The sequence below is a fragment of the Ascaphus truei genome, chromosome 5, assembly GCF_040206685.1.
Source record: "Ascaphus truei isolate aAscTru1 chromosome 5, aAscTru1.hap1, whole genome shotgun sequence".
In the NCBI taxonomy this organism is placed as follows: domain Eukaryota; kingdom Metazoa; phylum Chordata; class Amphibia; order Anura; family Ascaphidae; genus Ascaphus; species Ascaphus truei.
Window position 1 is genome coordinate 222,175,867 of NC_134487.1, and position 20,035 is coordinate 222,195,901.

General features: G+C 42.7%; 1 protein-coding gene across 1 annotated transcript in view; it reads right to left on the minus strand.

Annotated features, from left to right (window-relative positions):
- The window catches only part of DOCK2 (dedicator of cytokinesis 2), a 1,423,644-nt gene that overhangs the window by 1,201,923 nt on the left and 201,686 nt on the right, over window positions 1-20,035 (minus strand). Inside the window, exons 9-11 of the mRNA XM_075599153.1 lie at window positions 7,477-7,558; window positions 4,817-4,952; window positions 2,669-2,744 (exon numbers count right to left, since the gene is read on the minus strand). Of these exons, the coding sequence (XP_075455268.1) occupies window positions 2,669-2,744; window positions 4,817-4,952; window positions 7,477-7,558 (294 nt within the window). The remainder of the gene's footprint in view (window positions 1-2,668; window positions 2,745-4,816; window positions 4,953-7,476; window positions 7,559-20,035) is intronic.

Here is a 20,035-nt window from a genome sequence, read left to right on the forward strand (position 1 = left end):
TTTCTTTCTCTAACCTCTTCTTTTGGCCTTCAACAGTGGACTGCAGCCAGCACCCACAAGGATGGCCACTACTTAGACCTGGTTTTCACTAAGAACTTCTCTCTCTCCGATTTCTCCATTTCCCCTTTTCCTCTCTCTGACCATCATCTCATCTCATTCTCTCTATCTTGCTTCTCCCCTTCTCCACCTCCATCTACACCCCGGTTCTGCAGAAACCTGCGCTCTATTCACTTACCTGACTTTGAGTCCACTTTACGCTCCTCCCTCTCTTCTCTCGGCTCTGCTACAGATCCCGACAACCTGGTCAGGAACTACAACTCTGTCTTGTCCTCCTCTCTTGATCTACATGCCCCACTTTCTCTCTGCCGCACTCGCCCTTCTAACCCTAGACCCTGGCTAAATTCCCACACACGCATGCTGCGTTCCTCCACTCGTTCCTCTGAACGCCTCTGGAGGAAGTCTCACACTCTCGCAGACTTCCTTCACTACAAATTTATGCTATCCTGTTTCAACTCTGCCCTCTCGCAAGCTAAACAAGCCTACTTTTCTGCACTAATCAACATGCACAAGTCTAACCCACGCCGACTGTTCTCTGTCTTTGATACTCTACTCAAACCACCCTCAGCTGTCTCTCCTTCCTCCATCTCCGCTCAGGACTTTGCTGACTATTTTAAGGAAAAGGTGGAATCCATACGTCAGAACATCCCCTCTATTTCGTCTTCCCATCCTACACCTCTTCCTAACTCTCCTCCTGCCTTCCTTGACTCTTTTTCCACTGTCTCAGAGGAGGATGTGTCGCTGTTGATCGCCTCTTCTCCCTCTACCACTTGCCCTCTTGACCTCATACCCTCCCATCTCCTAAAACCTCTTGCTCCTACTATAATCCCTACGCTCACACACATTTTGTAACTCCTCCCTCTGCTCTGGAACCTTTCCATTCTCCTTCAAACATGCAACAGTCATACCATTACTCAAAAACAGCAAGCTTGACCCTACCTGTCTTTCTAACTATCGACCTGTCTCCCTCCTGCCTTTTGCCTCTAAACTCCTTGAACGTCTTGTATTCTCTCGCTTGCTCCATTTTCTCAACACCTATTCTCTCCTAGACCCTCTACAATCTGGCTTCCGCACTGCTCACTCCACGGAAACAGCCCTCACTAAAATAACTGACGACCTCCATGCTGCCAAAGACAGAGGTCATTACACTCTGCTCATATTACTCGACCTCTCTGCAGCATTTGATACTGTGGATCACCCTCTTCTCCTTCACATTCTGCATACTCTTGGTATTCGGAACAAAGCTCTATCCTGGATCTCATCCTACCTCTCCCATCGTACTTTCAGTGTCTCTTCTGCTAACACCTCCTCCTCCTCTATTGATCTCTCTGTGGGGGTACCCCAGGGTTCTGTCCTGGGACCTCTTCTCTTTTCTCTGTACACACTCTCTCTAGGTGACCTAATAACATCTTTTGGGTTTAAATATCACCTCTATGCTGACGACACACAAATATACTTTTCAACACCCGACCTTACACCTGCTATACAGACCAAAGTTTCTGAATGTCTCTCTGCTATATCATCCTGGATGGCCCTCCTTCGCTTTAAACTCAACATGGTTAAAACAGAGCTCCTCATACTTCCTCCCAAACCTGGCCCTACTACCTCCTTCCACATTACAGTTGGAACTACGATCATTCACCCAGTAGCCCAAGCACGCTGCCTAGGGGTCACACTCGACTCCTCTCTCACATTCGCCCCTCACATTCAAAACATTTCTAAAACTTGTCGCTTTTTCCTCCGCAATATAACAAAGATACGCCCTTTCCTCTGTTGCTCGACTGCTAAAACTCTGACTCAGGCCCTCATTCTCTCCCGTCTTGATTACTGTAACCTCCTGCTGTCCGGCCTTCCTGCCTCTCACCTGTCTCCCCTACAATCTATCCTAAATGCTGCTGCCAGAATCACTCTACTCTTTCCTAGATCTGTCTCAGCATCTCCCCTCCTGAAATCCCTCTCCTGGCTTCCAATCAAATCCCGCATCTCACACTCCATTCTTCTCCTCACTTTTAAAGCTTTACACTCTTCTGCCCCTCCTTACATCTCAGCCCTAATTTCTCGCTATGCACCATCCCGACTCTTGCGTTCTGCTCAAGGATGTCTTCTTTCTACCCCCTTTTTATCTAAAGCCCTCTCCCGCCTTAAACCTTTTTCACTGACTGCCCCACACCTCTGGAATGCCCTTCCCCTCAGTACCCGACTAGCACCCTCTCTATCCACCTTTAAGACCCACCTTAAGACACACTTGCTTAAAGAAGCATATGAATAGCACTGTGGATATTCTGAACACATGATACATAAAGCTTGGCCCCCTGCAGACGCACTTACCAGAACTCCCTCCTACCGTCTCTGTATGTTCTCCCTACCTACCAATTAGATTGTAAGCTCCTCGGGGCAGGGACTCCTCTTCCTTAATGTTATGTTTATGTCTAAAGCACTTATTCCCATGATCTGTTATTTATATTATCTGTTATTTATTCGATTACCACATGTATTACTACTGTGAAGCGCTATGTACATTAATGGCGCTATATAAATAAAGACATACAATACAATACCAAAAACATGTAATTAGATATGTTGATTCAGCAAAGGCACTTGCAATACTTACGGATGGAAGGGAATAAAATGTTGCTTTTCCTCATCACTTTCCACTTTTCCTTTAATCACATCAGTGATGTCCATGACTGATAAAACATAATAAATTGTTGTCACATTCAAAGTCAAGACTCGGAACAGATTAATAATATTTACAAAATGGGGTTGGTAAAGCTGCTCTTAAAATGCTGTGAAAGCCAATTGAGTGGAAATTTGAGGTGTAAAAATGTGCTTTTACACTGTGCAACATTAGAACATTGCAGTGAAAATGAGACGGTTATGCATCACTATGTGTGTGTGATTTATAACATTTCCCTGGATTGCAATGCATTTATTATACTGTAGCTTCTCGTCTACAAAACCTGTTCAGACCCGCAGCAGCTATATCAACAAAAGTACAACTGAAATCAGCCGGACTATGAGGGTTAAAAACCAGGGTCTTCTGGCTGTAAAAGTCAGAGTGGGGTAATTGATGGGGGAAGAGTGAGAGGGAGAGGAGGTGAGTGAGGAAAAGAGGGAGTAAGAGTAAAGTGCAGGGGAGAGAAATACATGTGAGGTGGGAGGAGAGGGATTGTGGGAGAGTGGAGTAATTGATGGAGGGGGGGAGAGTGAGAGGTGAGATGGAGGGGAGAGAAATACATACTGTAGGAAGAGGGAAATAGAGGGGGCACGCAAGGTGTGCAATGGGGCTCGAAACAGTGCTGTGGGGGGGTCACCCCGGTGGGGAGGGGGGGGATGCCCCGGTCAGAACTGTAGTCCTGGGCCCTGTGAAATCTGTTGGCGGCCCTGAAGAGCACTATTGAAGGTCACTGACATAATGGCTTTGCCAATTACAAACCTAATAGTGACTGATTAACACGTTTCTTGCATTTAAAACTACTTGAGCAAAAATGCTACACTAGCGCATTTCAAAGCCAAAATTGGATCTGCCATGATGATGGCCTCAAGAGAAGAATTTTACACAGGCATCTCTTACATTAGTCTATCAAACTACTTGTCCCTATATAGACCTCCACGTATCTTCTTAGAAAAGTGAGTTATGTGGAGTAATAGGGAAATTAGGGAGAAAAATATGGTACAATATACCATATACAGCAGCGGCAGCTCTTATTCGAGCAAAAGCCGCTGGCTGTATGCGGCTGGGAAGCGGGTAGCCGCGGCGCGTGGCGGCGCACTGTGACGTCACAGTCACATGCGCGCCCGGCTTCCCCGGCTTCCCCAGGCTTCCCCGACACCCCTGGAGATGAAATTAAGGTAAGCGGGGGTGCGGGGAAGCAGAGGGGCATGACAGAAGCCGGGTTCGGGGTCCAGAAGGGGGGGTAATTGCGCGCGATGTGGAGGGGGGGTGCGTGGGGGAAACGCAGCGGCGCGCGTTTTTTACTGGCGGCAGCTGGGGTAGATCCCGGCATGCCGCCGGCATTTACTTTAATAAAGTATGTCGCTACTGTAGGTCACAAATATTACAATGGTATGAATCCCATTTTTACTGTCAGCTCTGAGATGGCTTAAACCAATCTGGTAAATGGATCTACTAAAATAAACAACTTATTAACAAATTTCCACAGAAAACGAGGATATATATTTTTAGGAACTTCATACTGTACAGTAGTCCCCATTTTTTTAATGTGATTTCTTTAAAAAAAAATCTGATATTGCTTGCATCGGTATTAAATCAGTTTTTTTTACAAAACGTAGGTAACATTGATGTAATACTTATAGTAATAATAAGGATGGACAGATTCACAAGTTTGAAATCTGAACTTCGCAAATTTCAAAGGCCTATTGCTCAAATTAATGTTTTTTATTTATTTACTTTTGTTTATAAACAAGGTGTACTTTGAGTGAGTGAAAAACTTGAAAATGTCAAAAACGTTCCCTAAATTTGAAAAATAAATTCTTGCTTGTTATGTGTTTTTTACACCTTTTTTTTTCTCGAAACAAAAGCCAATCGCGTTCCGTCTAAACCAAAACACCATTTCTTTTTTTAAGAATCAAAACACCAGGGAAAGTCCACACCCTTTAATACATCACCCAAATGACATCACAAAACACTTTGGAATAATTTAGATTGCAATTGCATTATTTTAAAAAATCACAACGGTTATTTATGTTGTTTTGCATAAAATGTTAAATGACTATCTGAATGGAGATAATGTAATACCTGCAACTCCAAAAGGTCGTCTTAAACCTTGAGTGCACTTTTTGAAGTTATTATCCTTCAGGTCCATGCGTCCGATCCGTACTATTTGACAGACCAGAAAAATCTTGTCTTTGTTAAGATCTTTGTTTCCGAGATCCTAATGTAAAGACAAAAATAATGACAATTATTAGATGACCAACAAACAACATTTTATACAGGTCTATCTGGTTTCCTAATGTAACTAAGCTTAAAGCAAAGGCTTGTGTGCTTTTCTTCTTCCACAAATTAAACATATTTTTTGTCTCCACGGCCTCTGAATGGAGGTTTACCTCCAAAAAAGATCGAGCAGTGCCCGGAGTGCTGCTTGTGATCAACTCAATCAAGCTACAGTATATTGAATAGCGGACATTAGGTATGTTACAGTATTACATTACATTGCTGAGTGTTTTCACTCTTTTGCAAAATGATTTGTTAAATACAGTGAACTCTATGTAACAAATGACGAATACCGACACAGTCGTTATTTTGTTAGAACACGCACAAAAATATACTGGTGACATACAGCTTCTACTTATTAATCTTGCTTGCGCCATTTTCGATGACATCTGCGTCTGTCTGCGACGACATGAGGGATTAATGGAGCAAGAGGGAGGAGTTAGGGCAGAGTTACACATGCATATTAGCGCATTTCTATGTATTAATCAATATTCGGCTTGCATTACTTTTCTTGATGCTTTTCTATATGGTTTACTCCGTCACCTTAAAGGTGGTGGAAGTATTTTTTTGGCACACTAATTTACAAATTAGATGTTTTTAATGTACCTGCGACAGAGCACACATACCTCTTAATACACAGAGTATACTGTATTTTGAACCTGTATTTTTTCTTTTAATGCACAAGTAGGACATTTGTAAACCTACAGTATTAAAATGAATAACCAAATGGTTCAATTTAATATATATATATATATATATATATTTAATTAAAGTAAATGTTATATATATAAAAAGATAATTACCAGCTGTTGGTCCAGGAATGAAGAGACAGCACACAGATTTTGTATTCCAAAGGTGTATATTAAACACAACCTATGATTGTGTTCAGTCCTTCACATTAATTGAAGTGAGTTAGTCTCCACCCTATATTAATTGATGCAGATAATTGTATACTATATATTGTGATTTTCACAGGCACTGATTTATCATCCTCAGTATCTACTAGCATAGATAATAGTGGTGGACTTTACATCAAGCGATCATAGGTTGGTTTGATCGGTATGCTGTGTTAGTGACTGCACTCTATCATATTGCACATTTAAAGTATCACATTCCTATACAGCATAGAGATGCCTTACCTTTCTTGAGTTTGTTTTTTTTTGGTTGTCCCTGGCGTATACTTATTCATTTAATTAAAGATAACGCATATTGGGTATTACACTTCAACCTCACCCCATCACTGCTACTACCTCCCATTTTATATGAATATTGTATTCTTTATTTTCAATAAATGTAGACTTTATTTTATATTAGATTTAATAAAAGTTATATTTTAACTGTCCCAGGAGTGCTACATCAAATGAGCTTCTAGCTAGAGGTTACAGGTGTTAAAAACACCTCTCCCTCTAATTACTAACCATTGGGGCCGCGTGCGCGATTGTTACTACGCATGCGCAACTCTATCAATGACCGCCGTGACTCCCGACCACTACTGCGCATGCGCGACTACTGCGCATGCGTGCGCATTCCAAAATGGTGGCCCCCGCTAGCCGGGTGCGCCGCAGCTATCAGCGGCCGCTCGGCTACCACCCTCTCCCGCCTGACACACTCCGGACCTGTGTCCTACCCTCCGGCGGCCTCCGCAACTCTCCCACAGAGGTAATGGCCATAGGAGCGCCAAGGGGAACCGGAGCTACAGATAGATAGATATATAGATAGATGATTGTCAGTTTGTAATACCCTTCATGATCATAGTGTATTGGTTACCACTCTACTTGTTTTGGTGATACTAGTTAGAGATGGTCCAGAGTTTGTATCAGCTTTAGAGTGGCCAGTTCCTTTCATCTGCTGAATTCTTTGGATTATTCTCAAAAGGACAGATTAATTTTTTCCCCTTTTACTGAAAATCCTTCCGATTGATTCAGAATCTGAACCTGCAATCTGAATCCAAATCCGCATGCTGCTTTATTATGGAAGGTGCACATTATATAAATAATGGTTCAGCCTCAAATTTCCGCCATTATGTTCCTCGGATCAGATTTAAGTTGAATCCATCTATGGATTCTTACACATCAGTAAATCCGAGTCCCATTGATGGATTTTGAAGTGTCCACAGTCTCTGATCTCAGATCCGGTCTGATGCCCGGGAAAATGCACGGATTGGATTCAGACATGTCCAGCCATCTAGTATACTCCTGCGCATCTACTTTATTAATACTAAAAATAAAAGCTTTTACTCTAAACTTACTGTGCAACTTAAAAGAGCAATTCCACTTGCCAACTGTTTTAACCTGTGGCAGTGTTACCAGCGTTATTAAAGATCACTAACACCATGGCTTTGCCAACTGCAATATCTTATTGCTTGTAACTTTCTGAGCACAGCTTCAAACATTGTGACTGTTTCCCATATATCTACCAGAAGTACAATATAAATGAATAGATACGTATAGAATGAAAGTACTTACTGTGAAAACAACTTTCAAATTGTTCAGCATATCAATTTCTTTTGGAAAACCTTTGCTTCCCCATCTCACCAAATAATTTTCACTGTTAAGAAAAATATGCAATGCTTTAATTGGTATAAAATGATTGTAAAAATGACAATATATCATGTCCTAAAAACTCCTAAATTAGTCTTTATTTTTTAATGTGTGAAGAACCCAAGTGACTACATTTCAAAACATGACATTTTCCGTTTCTGTATTGTTTGTTAGTTTCAGTAATATTTGCTGCAGACTGTGATAACTTTGGTTGGACAAACATAGCAGCTCATGTAGGCATAGGAGAACGTTTAAAACCATAGTATACTATGCTAACTTGGGAGGTCTAAAATCAGGCTTAGCCAATTCCAGTCCTCAAGGGCCACCAACAGGTCAGGTGTTGAGGATATCCCTTCTTTAGCACAGGTGGCCCAGTCAGTGGCTTAGTCATAATGACTGAGGATCCTACATCTGTCATTATTACTGAGCCACTAATTGAGCCTGAAGCAGGGATATCCAGAAAACCTGACCTGTTGGTGTTCCTTGAAGACTGGAGTTGGCCACCCCTGTCTTAAAGCTTCCGCTACAATCCTCTATGAAGAACTATTATGTTGGTTCATAAAAACGTAATACAAGCCAAAACAAACCGATGTAGGTAGTCTTAGATTTGTTTCTGCCGGGGCATCCACAGGCAACGGGGAATCCTCACCGTGGGTGGTCCCGCTGGTAAGTAATTGACCACCCACAACAATGTCGGCGGAAGTCGCGGGTGTCACACTGAAGCTTCAGCTTTTCACTTTTTATGCCGCAATTTAAGCAAAGTGAAGCTGGCTACATCTGTATCAACATCACACACAAGGAGAGTACAAAGACTTCTAGAACTTATATTCCATTTAAAAAAATCATTTAGCAAATGGACAGTAAGAAAACATAGAATTAGATGGTAGATAACAATTTCCTGTCCCACCATGTCTGCTTATTTTCTATCTGCTGGAAAACTTCAGACCCTATTTGATCCTTGTCTTCCATTTGTATTTAGTATACCCCCTACTGTATTGTAATACAGCATGAAAACACAAATTATTGTGTGTTTTACGTAATTAATAAGTAATATATACTAAACAGACAAAAATAAGCAATATTTATATCACTAAAATGTTTTATTTGGCATTAGGAAACAAAATGTAACTGCAATATTTCTACAGATTTAATGGCCAATTCACTAAAAAATATATAACTGGCTTTGGCTACGACTCAGTTAATATAGTAAAATATAAAATAAGTGTATATGTTGTACTGTATACAGGTATTATTTATCACCCACTCAAGGTTGTTGCCTAGTGCTATCTTGACTATGTATAAAGTGACCATAATATTCATAACCAAGATAGGCATAACGCCTACTTTCTGCATTTTTGGAAAAAAATTGTCATGGTAAAAAAAAGCCTTTTTTTCCCTCTGCTTTACCACTGGTAATATGTCAATACATAATAATAAGTTTAAAAAAATGATATTTTTAAATTGTTTTTTAATTAGAGACCTTTGGTGAATTATCTCCAATCAACAGTAATCTTGAAATTAAATAATGTTAAACTTTTGTCTTAGATATTAGTTTTATACATCTGGGACATGTACACTGATGCTGTTTAAATATATTTTTGCTTTTTAACACGACTGCTTTTTTTAAAAAAAAATATACAAGCTATGAGGTGTTTCTTAAATGTAATCGTATCAATTTACTTTAAAATAATAATAAAAAATCAGTTTGTCAGCTTTGTAAGCAATCACCACGAAAATGTCTTTATTGTCTTACATAAAAATTTGCTGCAGCCTTTATGTGACAACATAATGCTACTTTAGATAAATGTGTTGCTACCAGCACAAAAGTTTTACAGCAGCAAAATTGCTGATTGGCGAAAATAGCTGACATACAGTCTTTTTTAGCAAGGCCATGCATAAACAAATCACTTTAACCTCAAGTGGAAAAAAAGTCGGAGTAAGTGCAGTTTCCTTATTATCCTGATTATTATGATCATATTAGCGCAATTTTTAAACATACAGGTGTAGCTAAGGTTATTGCACCCGCTGGTGGGATATTCTGTGATATTCCGCGTTATCACTGCCATTGAACCCTATGGTAAATCCAAGATATTATGCGTTATAACGCGCAATTCTGCATTATGATCGGGTGCAATAATCTTGGCTACATCTGTCTCTATATATCAGTTTAAAAACACAGTATGGTCACCAATAAGGATGGGCAGGTACGCTGGCTTTATATCCTAGCCCTAACCCTGAGTCCCATAGATTCTCTGCAAGTCTAAAACGGGTCAATTTCTGCCTCTGATTTGGGTTCCGGTTCATCGCTCCAACAGCTTCAAAAATTCTCCTTCCTGACTTACCCCCTATATACTGTAGATATATATAATATATAAAAAAGAAAAAATAACCCTCACATAAAGCACTCAGACATATTATACAAAATATGAAAATGTATTTATTAGATCATTGAAATCAAAAACTTAACATAGAACATGTCACACATACACATGAACAAACATGAAAATCACTAAAACAAGCCTGCCTACTGAACTCCCCAAGATAAAGGAAAAATGAACAGAACAGAGTGGAACCACTCTGGGAAGAAGGCTGTCGGGCCGAAACATTGTCAGTGGTTCTCAGGGCCGCCAACAGAAATCATGGGGCCCAGGACAAATTAAAGGAGCAGCCCCCCCCCGCCCCCCCCCCCCCCCCGAACCCATAGCGCACCTACCGCGAAAAAATATTTTTTAACTCAACTTTTACTTAACTGTTTTCTTAATGTGATACAGAAAAAAAACATTACAATGCAACCTCTTTATTATTATATTTTCAACAAAAGACATGTGACTGCCTGTCTGGGTGTGTGAGTGACTGGGTGGGTGGGTGAGTGGGTGAGTGACTAGGTGGGTGAGTGACTTGACTGGGTGAGTGGGTGAGTGAGTGACTGGGTGGGTGAGTGAGTGACTGGGTGGGTGAGTGACTTGACTGGGTGAGTGGGTGAGTGAGTGACTGGGTGGGTGAGTGAGTGACTGGGTGGGTGAGTGGGTGAATGAGTGGGTGAGTGACTGCGGGGTGAGTGGTGAGTGACTGAGTGACTGGGTGGGTGAGTGAGAGACTGGGTGAGAGAGTGACTGGGTGAGAGTGACTGGGTGGGTGAGTGACTAGGTGGGTGAGTGAGTGACTGGGTGGGTGAGTGTGTGGGTGAGTGACTGGGTGGGTGAGTGGGTGAGTGACTTGGTGGGTGAGTGAGTGAGTGACTGACTGAGTGGGTGACTGACTGAGTGACTGGGTGGGTGAGTGAATGGCTGGGTCAGTGACTGGGTGGGTAAGTGAGTGACTAGGTGGGTAAAGGATGGGTGGGTGGGTGAGTGAATGACTGGGTGGGTGAGTGACTGCGTGGGTGAGTGACTGGGTGGGTGAGTGGCTGAGTGAGTGACTGGGTGGGTGAGTGACTTGGTGGGTGGGTGAGTGACTGGGTGGGTGAGTGACTGGGTAGGTGAGTGACTGGGTGGGTGAGTGGCTGAGTGAGTGACTGGGTGGGTGAGTGACTTGGTGGGTGGGTGAGTGACTGGGTGGGTGAGTGACTGGGTAGGTGAGTGACTGGGTGGGTGATTGGGTGAGTGACTGGGTGGATGACTGGGTGGGTGAGTGAGTGACTGGGTGCTTGAGTGAGTGACTGGGTGGGTGAGTGACTGGGTGGATGAGTGAGTGACTGGGTGGGTGAGTGAGTGACTGGGTGGATGAGTGACTGGGTGGGTGAGTGACTGGGTGGGTGATTGGGTGAGTGACTGGGTGGATGACTGGGTGGGTGAGTGAGTGACTGGGTGCTTGAGTGAGTGACTGGGTGGGTGAGTGACTGGGTGGATGAGTGAGTGACTGGGTGGGTGAGTGAGTGACTGGGTGGATGAATGACTGGGTGGGTGAGTGACTGGATGGGTGAGTGACTTGGTGGATGTGACTTGGTGGGTGACTGGGTGGATAACTGAGTGGGTGACTGGGTGGGTGACTGAGTGGGTGACTGGGTGGATGACTGAGTGACTGGGTGAGTGACTGGGTGGGTGACTGAGTGACTGGGTGGGTGACTGGGTGGGTGACTGAGTGACTGGGTGACTGACTGAGTGGGTGACTGGGTGGGTGAGTGGGTGACTGAGTGTGAGTGGGTGGGTGGGTGGGTTTGTGACTGGGTGTGTTAGTGACTGGGTGGGTTAGTGACTGGGTGGGAGAGCAACTGAGTGGGAGAGCGGGTGTCTGGGTGAGCTGGTGGTCGTGTAGGTGTGCATGGGTGGGAGAGCGGGTGGGTGGATGGGAGAGTGGGTGTGTGGATGGGAGAGTGGGTGCATGGATGGGAGAGTGGGTGCATGGGTGGGAGAGTGACTGGGTGGGAGAGTGAGTGAGTGACTGGGTGGTTGAGTGACTGGGTGAGTGAGTAAGTGAGTGAGTGACTAGGTGGGTGAGTGACTGGGTGGTTGAGTGAATGACTGGGTGGGTAAGTTACTGGGTGGGTGAGTGACTGGGTGGGTGAGTGACTGGGTGGGTGACTGGGTGGGTGAGTGACTGGGTAGGTGAGTGACTGGGTGGGTGGGTAAGTGAGTGTCTGGGTGAGTGAGTGACTGGGTGGGTAAGTGACTGGGTGTGTGAGTGACTGGGTGGGTAAGTGACTGGGTGGATGACTGGTTGAGTGACTGGGTGGGGGACTGGGTGGGTGACTGAGTGGGTGACTGAGTGGGTGACTGGGTGGGTGACTGAGTGGGTGAGTGAATGACTGGGTGGGTGAGTTACTGGGTGGGTGTGACTGGATGGGTGAGTGAGTGACTGGGTGGGTGAGTGACTGGGTGGGTGACTGAGTGGGTGACTGGGTGAGTGACTGGGTGGGTCACTTGGTGGGTGACTGGGTGGGTGACTGACTGAGTGGGTGACTGGGTGGATGACTGAGTGACTGAAATGGTGACTGAGTGTGAGCGGGTGGGTAGGTTAGTGACTGGGTGGGTTTGTGACTGGGTTAGTGACTGGGTGGGTGAGTGCACAGGAGGGGGGCGTACGGGAGGTGGGCTCGGGGGATGGCATGGGAGGTGGGCTCGGGGAATGCACAGGAGGGGGGCGCATGGGAGGTGGGCAGCTGGAATGGGGACGCGAGATGCCGGGCAGCTGCAGCATCCTCCGTGGCTGCTGCTGGGTTGGCAGGCGGGAAGTGAGCTCTGGAGGTGGGGCGCGAGGCTGGCAAGTGGCTGCTGCATCCCCCGCGGCTGCTGCATGGGGCAGGAGGAGCACGCGGGGGATCCAGGGTTGGCGCTTCCCCACCCTCTGTCCCACATTGGGAGCGGGGGGGGGAATCGAGGAAGCGAGGGGGAGGAGCGGGCTGGGCCAGGCCCACAGGCAGGGCCCACAGGCAGGAGGCAGGACACCCTGCGGGACCTCGGCTCTGCGCATGCGCAATCGCCGCCATTTTTTTTTTAAACTTTTTTTTTTTTAAAATTTAACGGGCTTGTACCTTTTGTCCCCCCCTGTTGGCGGCCCTGGTGGTTCTTATCTGATGCCGCACTACTGTTCTCCCATGGACCTATGATACTACTATCAGGACTATGCTTTTGATTCTTGGACTCCTGCACCCAGGTTGGGGGTTACCCTAAGAAGGTTTCTGCATTCACCAAACCGCTTACTACTTTGAAGAGCTGTGTATGTATACCAAGTGTACAGCTGTACTAAGGTCTTGATTATCCAGTACTTCAGCATTGCCATATTACTTTTCATCTGGGTATAGGTGTTATTTTCACCATGCAGGCAATGTTTGCAGCGGAGACATTTAGTACATATATGTTCCTCTGATGCTTTAGGGTGCATGTATGTGTATTTGGATGTATGCTAATTGATGTTATTTAGGGTGCCCCCTGACATTCAATCTTGATGTGGTTCAATTTGGAGCTATATGTGTCCAGTAGTCTGGGTTTCACATTTTTTTGTTTCCCCTTCCTATAACCGGCCGGTTGTAATCACTCGGGGTACTTTGTCCCCTGTGTGGTTTACTTTATATACTTATATAGAGGGGTCTTTTACCTGTATTTACAGGGATTGTATTTAGCCAGTCCTGTTCATTTATCCTTTATTTGTCTTGGGGAGTTCAGTAGACAGGCTCGTTTTAGTGATTTTCATGTTTGTTCATGTGTATGTGTGACATGTTCTATGTTAAGTTTATTATTTCAATGATCTAATAAATACATTTTCATATTTTGTATAATATGTCTGAGTGCTTTATGTGAGGGTTCTTTTTTCTTTTTTTGTGGTTTAGATTTATCCTCTATCCCTCTACTGTAGCACCGCTGACAGAGGTCTCCTTTATTTAATAGGTGACATTACATGTTGGTTTAGACATTATTTAATTATTATTGGTTTGATTTGATGCGGTATTCTATTTGTGATATATATATATATATATATATATAAAATCCACAGAAGCAGACGGCACTCCACTTGCAAGTAGAAAAAATTGGGTGCTTGTCCCATAAAGCAATAATAAACCATACGATACCGTTTGAAGCACGAGATCAGGAGACAGCACTCTGGTAAGTTTGATCACAAGTTTACGTAACATCATTAATATTCCCAAATTGGAAGAAACCTCTAAACCACTTACTCACCTACTTGCTCATTTTAAAAATGTACATGAATGTAATACAGTGGGAATACAGTATATGGGAATAGAGAAAATCATGGGTAACATCAGAGCAGGAGACAGTGACCTCCAAATTGCCAAGAGAGAGCAATTTTGGATTTATACCTTGCAATCCAAATATCCGGGAGGTCTCAATGATTACATAGAGCTCACCCCCTTCCTGAGATAGTTGTTTATTGGATAACACCAAATTGTTGTGTAGTCATCATTAACTTCCTTCATTCCTTAAATTACCCTTCCCATCCTTTCCCTTCCCCACTTCTTCTCATTTCGTTTTTGTTTCTTCCTTCTCTTTTTTCCTAATTCTTTAATTTTTTCTTTTTCATTTTTTCTTTTTCTTATTCTAATTTATTCTATTAATCATTCTTATTATATATATTTTTATTGATTATTATTGATTATGTAAGTTTGTAGCACCCTATATAGGTGGCTTTATTTAGTGCTCATTATAATATTTAATTAAACATTATTTTAATTACTTAAATATATTATTTTATATAACATTTTAAGTATTAGGGTACTTATATGCTCTCATTTTTTGCTGTTTTCTATCGATATATATCATATAGCAGCAATTAAGCCAATCAATATTTATTGTGGAGTTAGAGTACTTAAGGCGTCTCAAACTCTTGCCTGATGAAGCACCAGAGTGTGTGAAACGCGTTGCGGAGTCAATCTTGTACAGGATAGACACTCAGTTGCTCATCTGACAGCCTTCCCACGGAGCCTTGAGCTGCCTTCATCTGCCTACTCCGAATGGGGGTAGTGTTATTTCTGCAGAGACACAGCGATTGTGGTGGACTACTCCTTGCGGGCATCGCAAGAGGACGCAACCCGGAAGCAACATTGGAGTATTGCCAAGCCAGTTAGTCCCAGTGCGCGGGACTGATCCGTGAGCCTCGGCATCTACCCCTGGATTCCGCATCAACCTGTGTCAGATGTCCCTGTACTTCTTACTACTGGATTAATTTTACCTTACATGTAAGTTACTACTTACAATTGTTTTATTATGTCTAATACATAAATCTTTACCCTTGGTGCGCTTCTGTGCCTTTTTTCTTTCTTATTAAGAGTATTCACTTCACCCTTACACACAACTTTTTTGGTTTCATAATGATATCTATCTCCAAATTATGGGTACCGCTATGGGAGCCAGATTTTCGCCTAGTTATGCAAATTTACTGATGGGCCTGTGGGAAGAGGAAAACACCCCTAGGCCAATAATGAATATGGCACAAATTTGGTGCTCTATAAAAGGTACATAGATGATATCATTATCATTTTGTGTGGTGATCACGTTACTTTGAGTTCATTTTTACAAAAAATTAATATAAATTCATATAATTTAAAATTCACTAGTAAATTTAGTAATCTTGAACTGGAATTTCTAGACTTATTAATCTATATTAAGGATGGTCTCATTCATACAAAAACATATCATAAAACAGTCAACTGTTTAAACTATATTGAAGCAGAAAGTAACCATTACAGAAAATGGTTAGATAATATAACGTTCAGAGAACTGAGACGCATTAAGCGTAACTGTTCAGAGGAAACAATATTTGAAGAACAAGCCTCTATCCTAATTGACAAATTTAAAACAAAATCCTATAATACATCAATTTTGGATGATGCCTTTTCTAAAACTATAAAACTGTATAGAAAAGATTTGCTGAAAGGGGTTAAAAAAGATGAAGGTAATAATTACAAGGATGTAAAAAATATTGTAAATGTACCATTCATAACACAATATAACCCACTTTCTGCAAAAGTAAAACAAGTTTTAAATAGGCATTGGCATCTTGTTCTCTGTGACCCTATTCTGCACTCATATCTTCCACCTAGACCAAGGGTGGTGTTCACCAAAGCTAACACACTCAAAAAAAGCATTGCACCCAGTTGTCTTAAAAACAATTTGGACAATAACTCAAATTCATTTCTAAATGTCAAGGTTTTCTTTAAATGTCTTCGTTGTAAGATGTGTAAACTTAATTTACAAGAATCCAAACAAGTTAAGAAATTGTTTTCTACTTACAAAAAATGAAGAATTTGTGATAGATAAATTCATCAGCTGTGACTCTGTTAATTCAGTTTATCTCATTCAATGTCCGTGCAATAAACAATATATAGCCCGGACTATTAGAAAGCTCAAGCTCAGATTTGCGGAACACATTGTTAATATCCAAAAGGGATTCATGCAACATAGCCTTTCAAGGCACTTTAAGGAGTGCCATGATCAGAATCCATGGGTATTAAATATGTTGGGATAGATCTATTATGGCCCAACTGGAGAGGAGGTGATTTGGTTAATCAAATGTCAAAACTGGAAACCAAGTGGATTCACAAACTCAAAACATTAGACCCATCTGGACACAATGTGGATATAGACTTGGGAGCATTCCTGATCAAATAATTTATACACCCCTTCCATTACATCAACTCCTCCAACTTCTCCTATTTACAATATATGTTTAGAATATTTGTTTATAATATGTGTTTTTTATACATGGTTCAGTATATGTACAAATGTTATAGTTAACATCTGATTATATAATTTAAGACAGGGTTCAGTATATGTACTGTCTATATAATTTATATCTGAATATTTAACTCCTCGTATATATTAATTTTATTGATCTTAATATTATTAGAATTAAGTTATTTAATCTAATTTAAATTTAACCTTTTAGAATGTGCCAAGATTGTTTCATGAATGTTAGTATATTTTATATTAACCATTAAAGATTTTGTAATTTTTTCTGTTGTATATAAACAGATGAATAGCTTGTTTCCACTGATTGTATGAATCGCTGGTTTGATTGGCAGCAAATACCCAATCAGAAATGGAGGGCGAGTCTGTAAATCAACCAATGATTTTACAACTTAGGGTATAAATATAAATGTTTTATAAGATTAAATCATACCTCTGGTGAAGTCCCTATTGAACAAAACGCGCAGGGTTGTTAGAGGAAACATCCTTTATCTGTCTGTTTCTTTCTGAATGACATATACAGTAAACAGCTTTATACCACACTGCTGCTGTAAGTCTGTTTTTCTCCATATCTCTATAACACACTGAGATCCCTGATTACACCAAGCGGTTACTCCTGTGTATTCCCTCTCATGAGAGGTGTCAGCTGGGTAGCTCCAGTGCACAGGTTAATGCGCATCTTCTAGAGAGCACAAGGGGGCTCTTGAGAGGAGAGGAGGTGGTGCATACACAGCTGACGGTGACGTAACCAGTTTGTGTGAGAGATACTGGGAGACACCAGAAGGCGCTACATGTGGAAGAGAGCCGCGTCCCTGCCAGGAGCGAGCCACGAATGCCAGGAGGAAACCCGGTGAAATCTGCCTAAGTTACACGGAGTGTTTGCAAGGTATTTTGAGCATATTAGAGGCTATGCAGAGCTTTGTGTGGAGGTCTGTAAAGGAGAAGTGAGTGGCTGGATGACGACTCGGCATTTAAACAGCTGAGGTGCTGTAGTGTCTTTTTTAAGACACAATATATAGTAAGTGAATATAAGCATTTAAAGCGTGATGGTCCCATTACCACTTTTCCCTGAGAAGGCTACGCAGAGACTTTAGAACTTTTAACTCTGAACCTCATAACAAGACATGTTATACCCCATAACTCAATTGCATTGGAACTTTCCTTGCAGTTCTGACTTTTTTTCCCTTTCTAACAGCTTTTTCAAGACCTTGATGTAAGGAATCCGTTCCTGGTTTTGGCTGGAGCTCACTCTTGCAGAGTTGGTGAGCTCTCAGAACAGACCTTCCCCTGGATTTGCAAGCACTCACCTGTGCTTGCAATCACTGCAGCTCTGTCTCTCTGCTCTGGCATTGGAGGATTTCCCACACACCCCTGTCTTGGGATTGGCTATCTGCCCTTCTTATACTGGCCTCTCCCTTTGACTCATTGCTGAGCATAACCCAAGATTCTCTTGGATGTAACTGTGTTTGCTACAAGCTACTTTGCGTTAGCCTTTCCTTGTTCATGAGACCTGCTGCATTCACCCCAGGCAGAGGTTTGCTATTTGGTTCCTGTATTGACGCACTGGATCCCCAGTGCTAGTCTTGTCTTGTTCCTGTGACCTGCTGCATACACCCCAGGCAGGTCTGCTTCCTGGTTCCTGTGCTGAAGCGCTGGATCCCCAGTGCCAGCTTTGTCTTTCTCCTGTGACCTGCATTCTCCCCTTGCAGAGACCTTATCATGGGCCACTTCCGCTCCTCGCGCAGAGGCCATTCCTGCGCTTCAGCTGCTACGCTGAAGCGGTGTGCTCCTGACTTCCTGTTGCCGAACTCCAGCCTGGACATCGACTACCCTACCATCTCCAACCCTGACCCATGCATGTTAATGGATTACCCTGGCCTCTCCAACCCTGACCCTGCTACAAATGACTACGAACTACGTTTCTGCATATCCATGTAATCCTTCCTAGCACTACAATCCATTTATTTTATATTTATGGTTATTTGCATTATAAATTGGTGTGGCAATTGATAACACTGTTATAATATGGATGTTTTTTAGATAGTCATTTAGAGATCTATTATATTGATATTATTTCTACATTGCGCCGAGGGCATTGTATTATATATATATATAATATATATATATATATATTGTGTAATATGTATATATTGTGGTGCCATCGCTGTCCTCTAGGGGCTGAATGGGGAAGCTATTGGACTTTTTCACCACAAAGAGTTAATTTAATTCTCCTTGTAAAGGCTATTCAGGTGATAACTAATGAAGCTAATCAGAGAAGGTTGTAAGGAGGCGGTCACTGCTGCCGCCAGGGAAAATGATGTTGTTCACGCTTCAAAATAAATTATAGGTTTATTTGTGCAAATATAACAAAAAACAGCCGCAGAGAAGAACTCTGACGCGTTTTTTGTTATATTTGCACAAATAAACCTATAATTTATTTTGAAGCGTGAGCAACATCATTTTCCCTGGCGGCAGCAGTGACCGCCTCCTTACAACCTTCTCTGCATTACCCTTACCTTGGGCTGGAGCACGCTGTTTCCTCTTCCGGATCCGGTGACCCCTGACGTCATCACTGATCGGAGACGCCGGCGAGTCAAGATACTGAGTGAGTGGGGGAGTTCTCCCCTGGATCTACGCTCCCCAGCCTCTGCGGTGAGGACTGCCTTTGCGGTGAGGACTGCCACATCGTGGGTGACACCGGGTAAGAGGTTGTGGCGGAGGGCGGCAGTGACTTAGCGGGGGTCCCTAGTTCAGGGATACTGCGGTTCTACTGCTGTTATTCCTCCCTACCACGATATATCCTCCCCGTTGCTGAGCACCATATACACGGGCAGTGGGACATAGAGACTCCTTATTCTTTAAACTCTTTATACTCTTGAGACATCTGAGTGGGACACTGGCACCAAGAGGTTTTTATTTATGTTTATGCATTTTTTGCTAATTCTCATCTTATCCGGATAGTTTTGCTAAGGACAATTTTGGTAGCACCAGTTTGTCTTATGAGTGATCATAAGTTTTTTGTCATAATGAAGCTAATCAACCTGTTCTGAATAGTCAGGAAGTGCTGTAAAAGGCTGGAAGCTGCAAGGCACAGAGAGACAGTTTATCCCAGAGAAGGGATGAGACAGAGGAACTCCCCAGCTAATGGAGGCTGGTAAAAGAAGTCTGAGAGACACTGCTGAGGAGAGAGCTGTGCTGAAGCAGTGACGTCTGGTTGCAGAGGATCTTAAAGGACTAAAGATAAGGCAAGCGCTTTGTTATTATCTGCAGAGACTTTGTATGCAATGTACATGTTTTGGGGCTGACAACTGGCTTAGCTGGCAGCCGGGTTAGTAAGGGTTGCT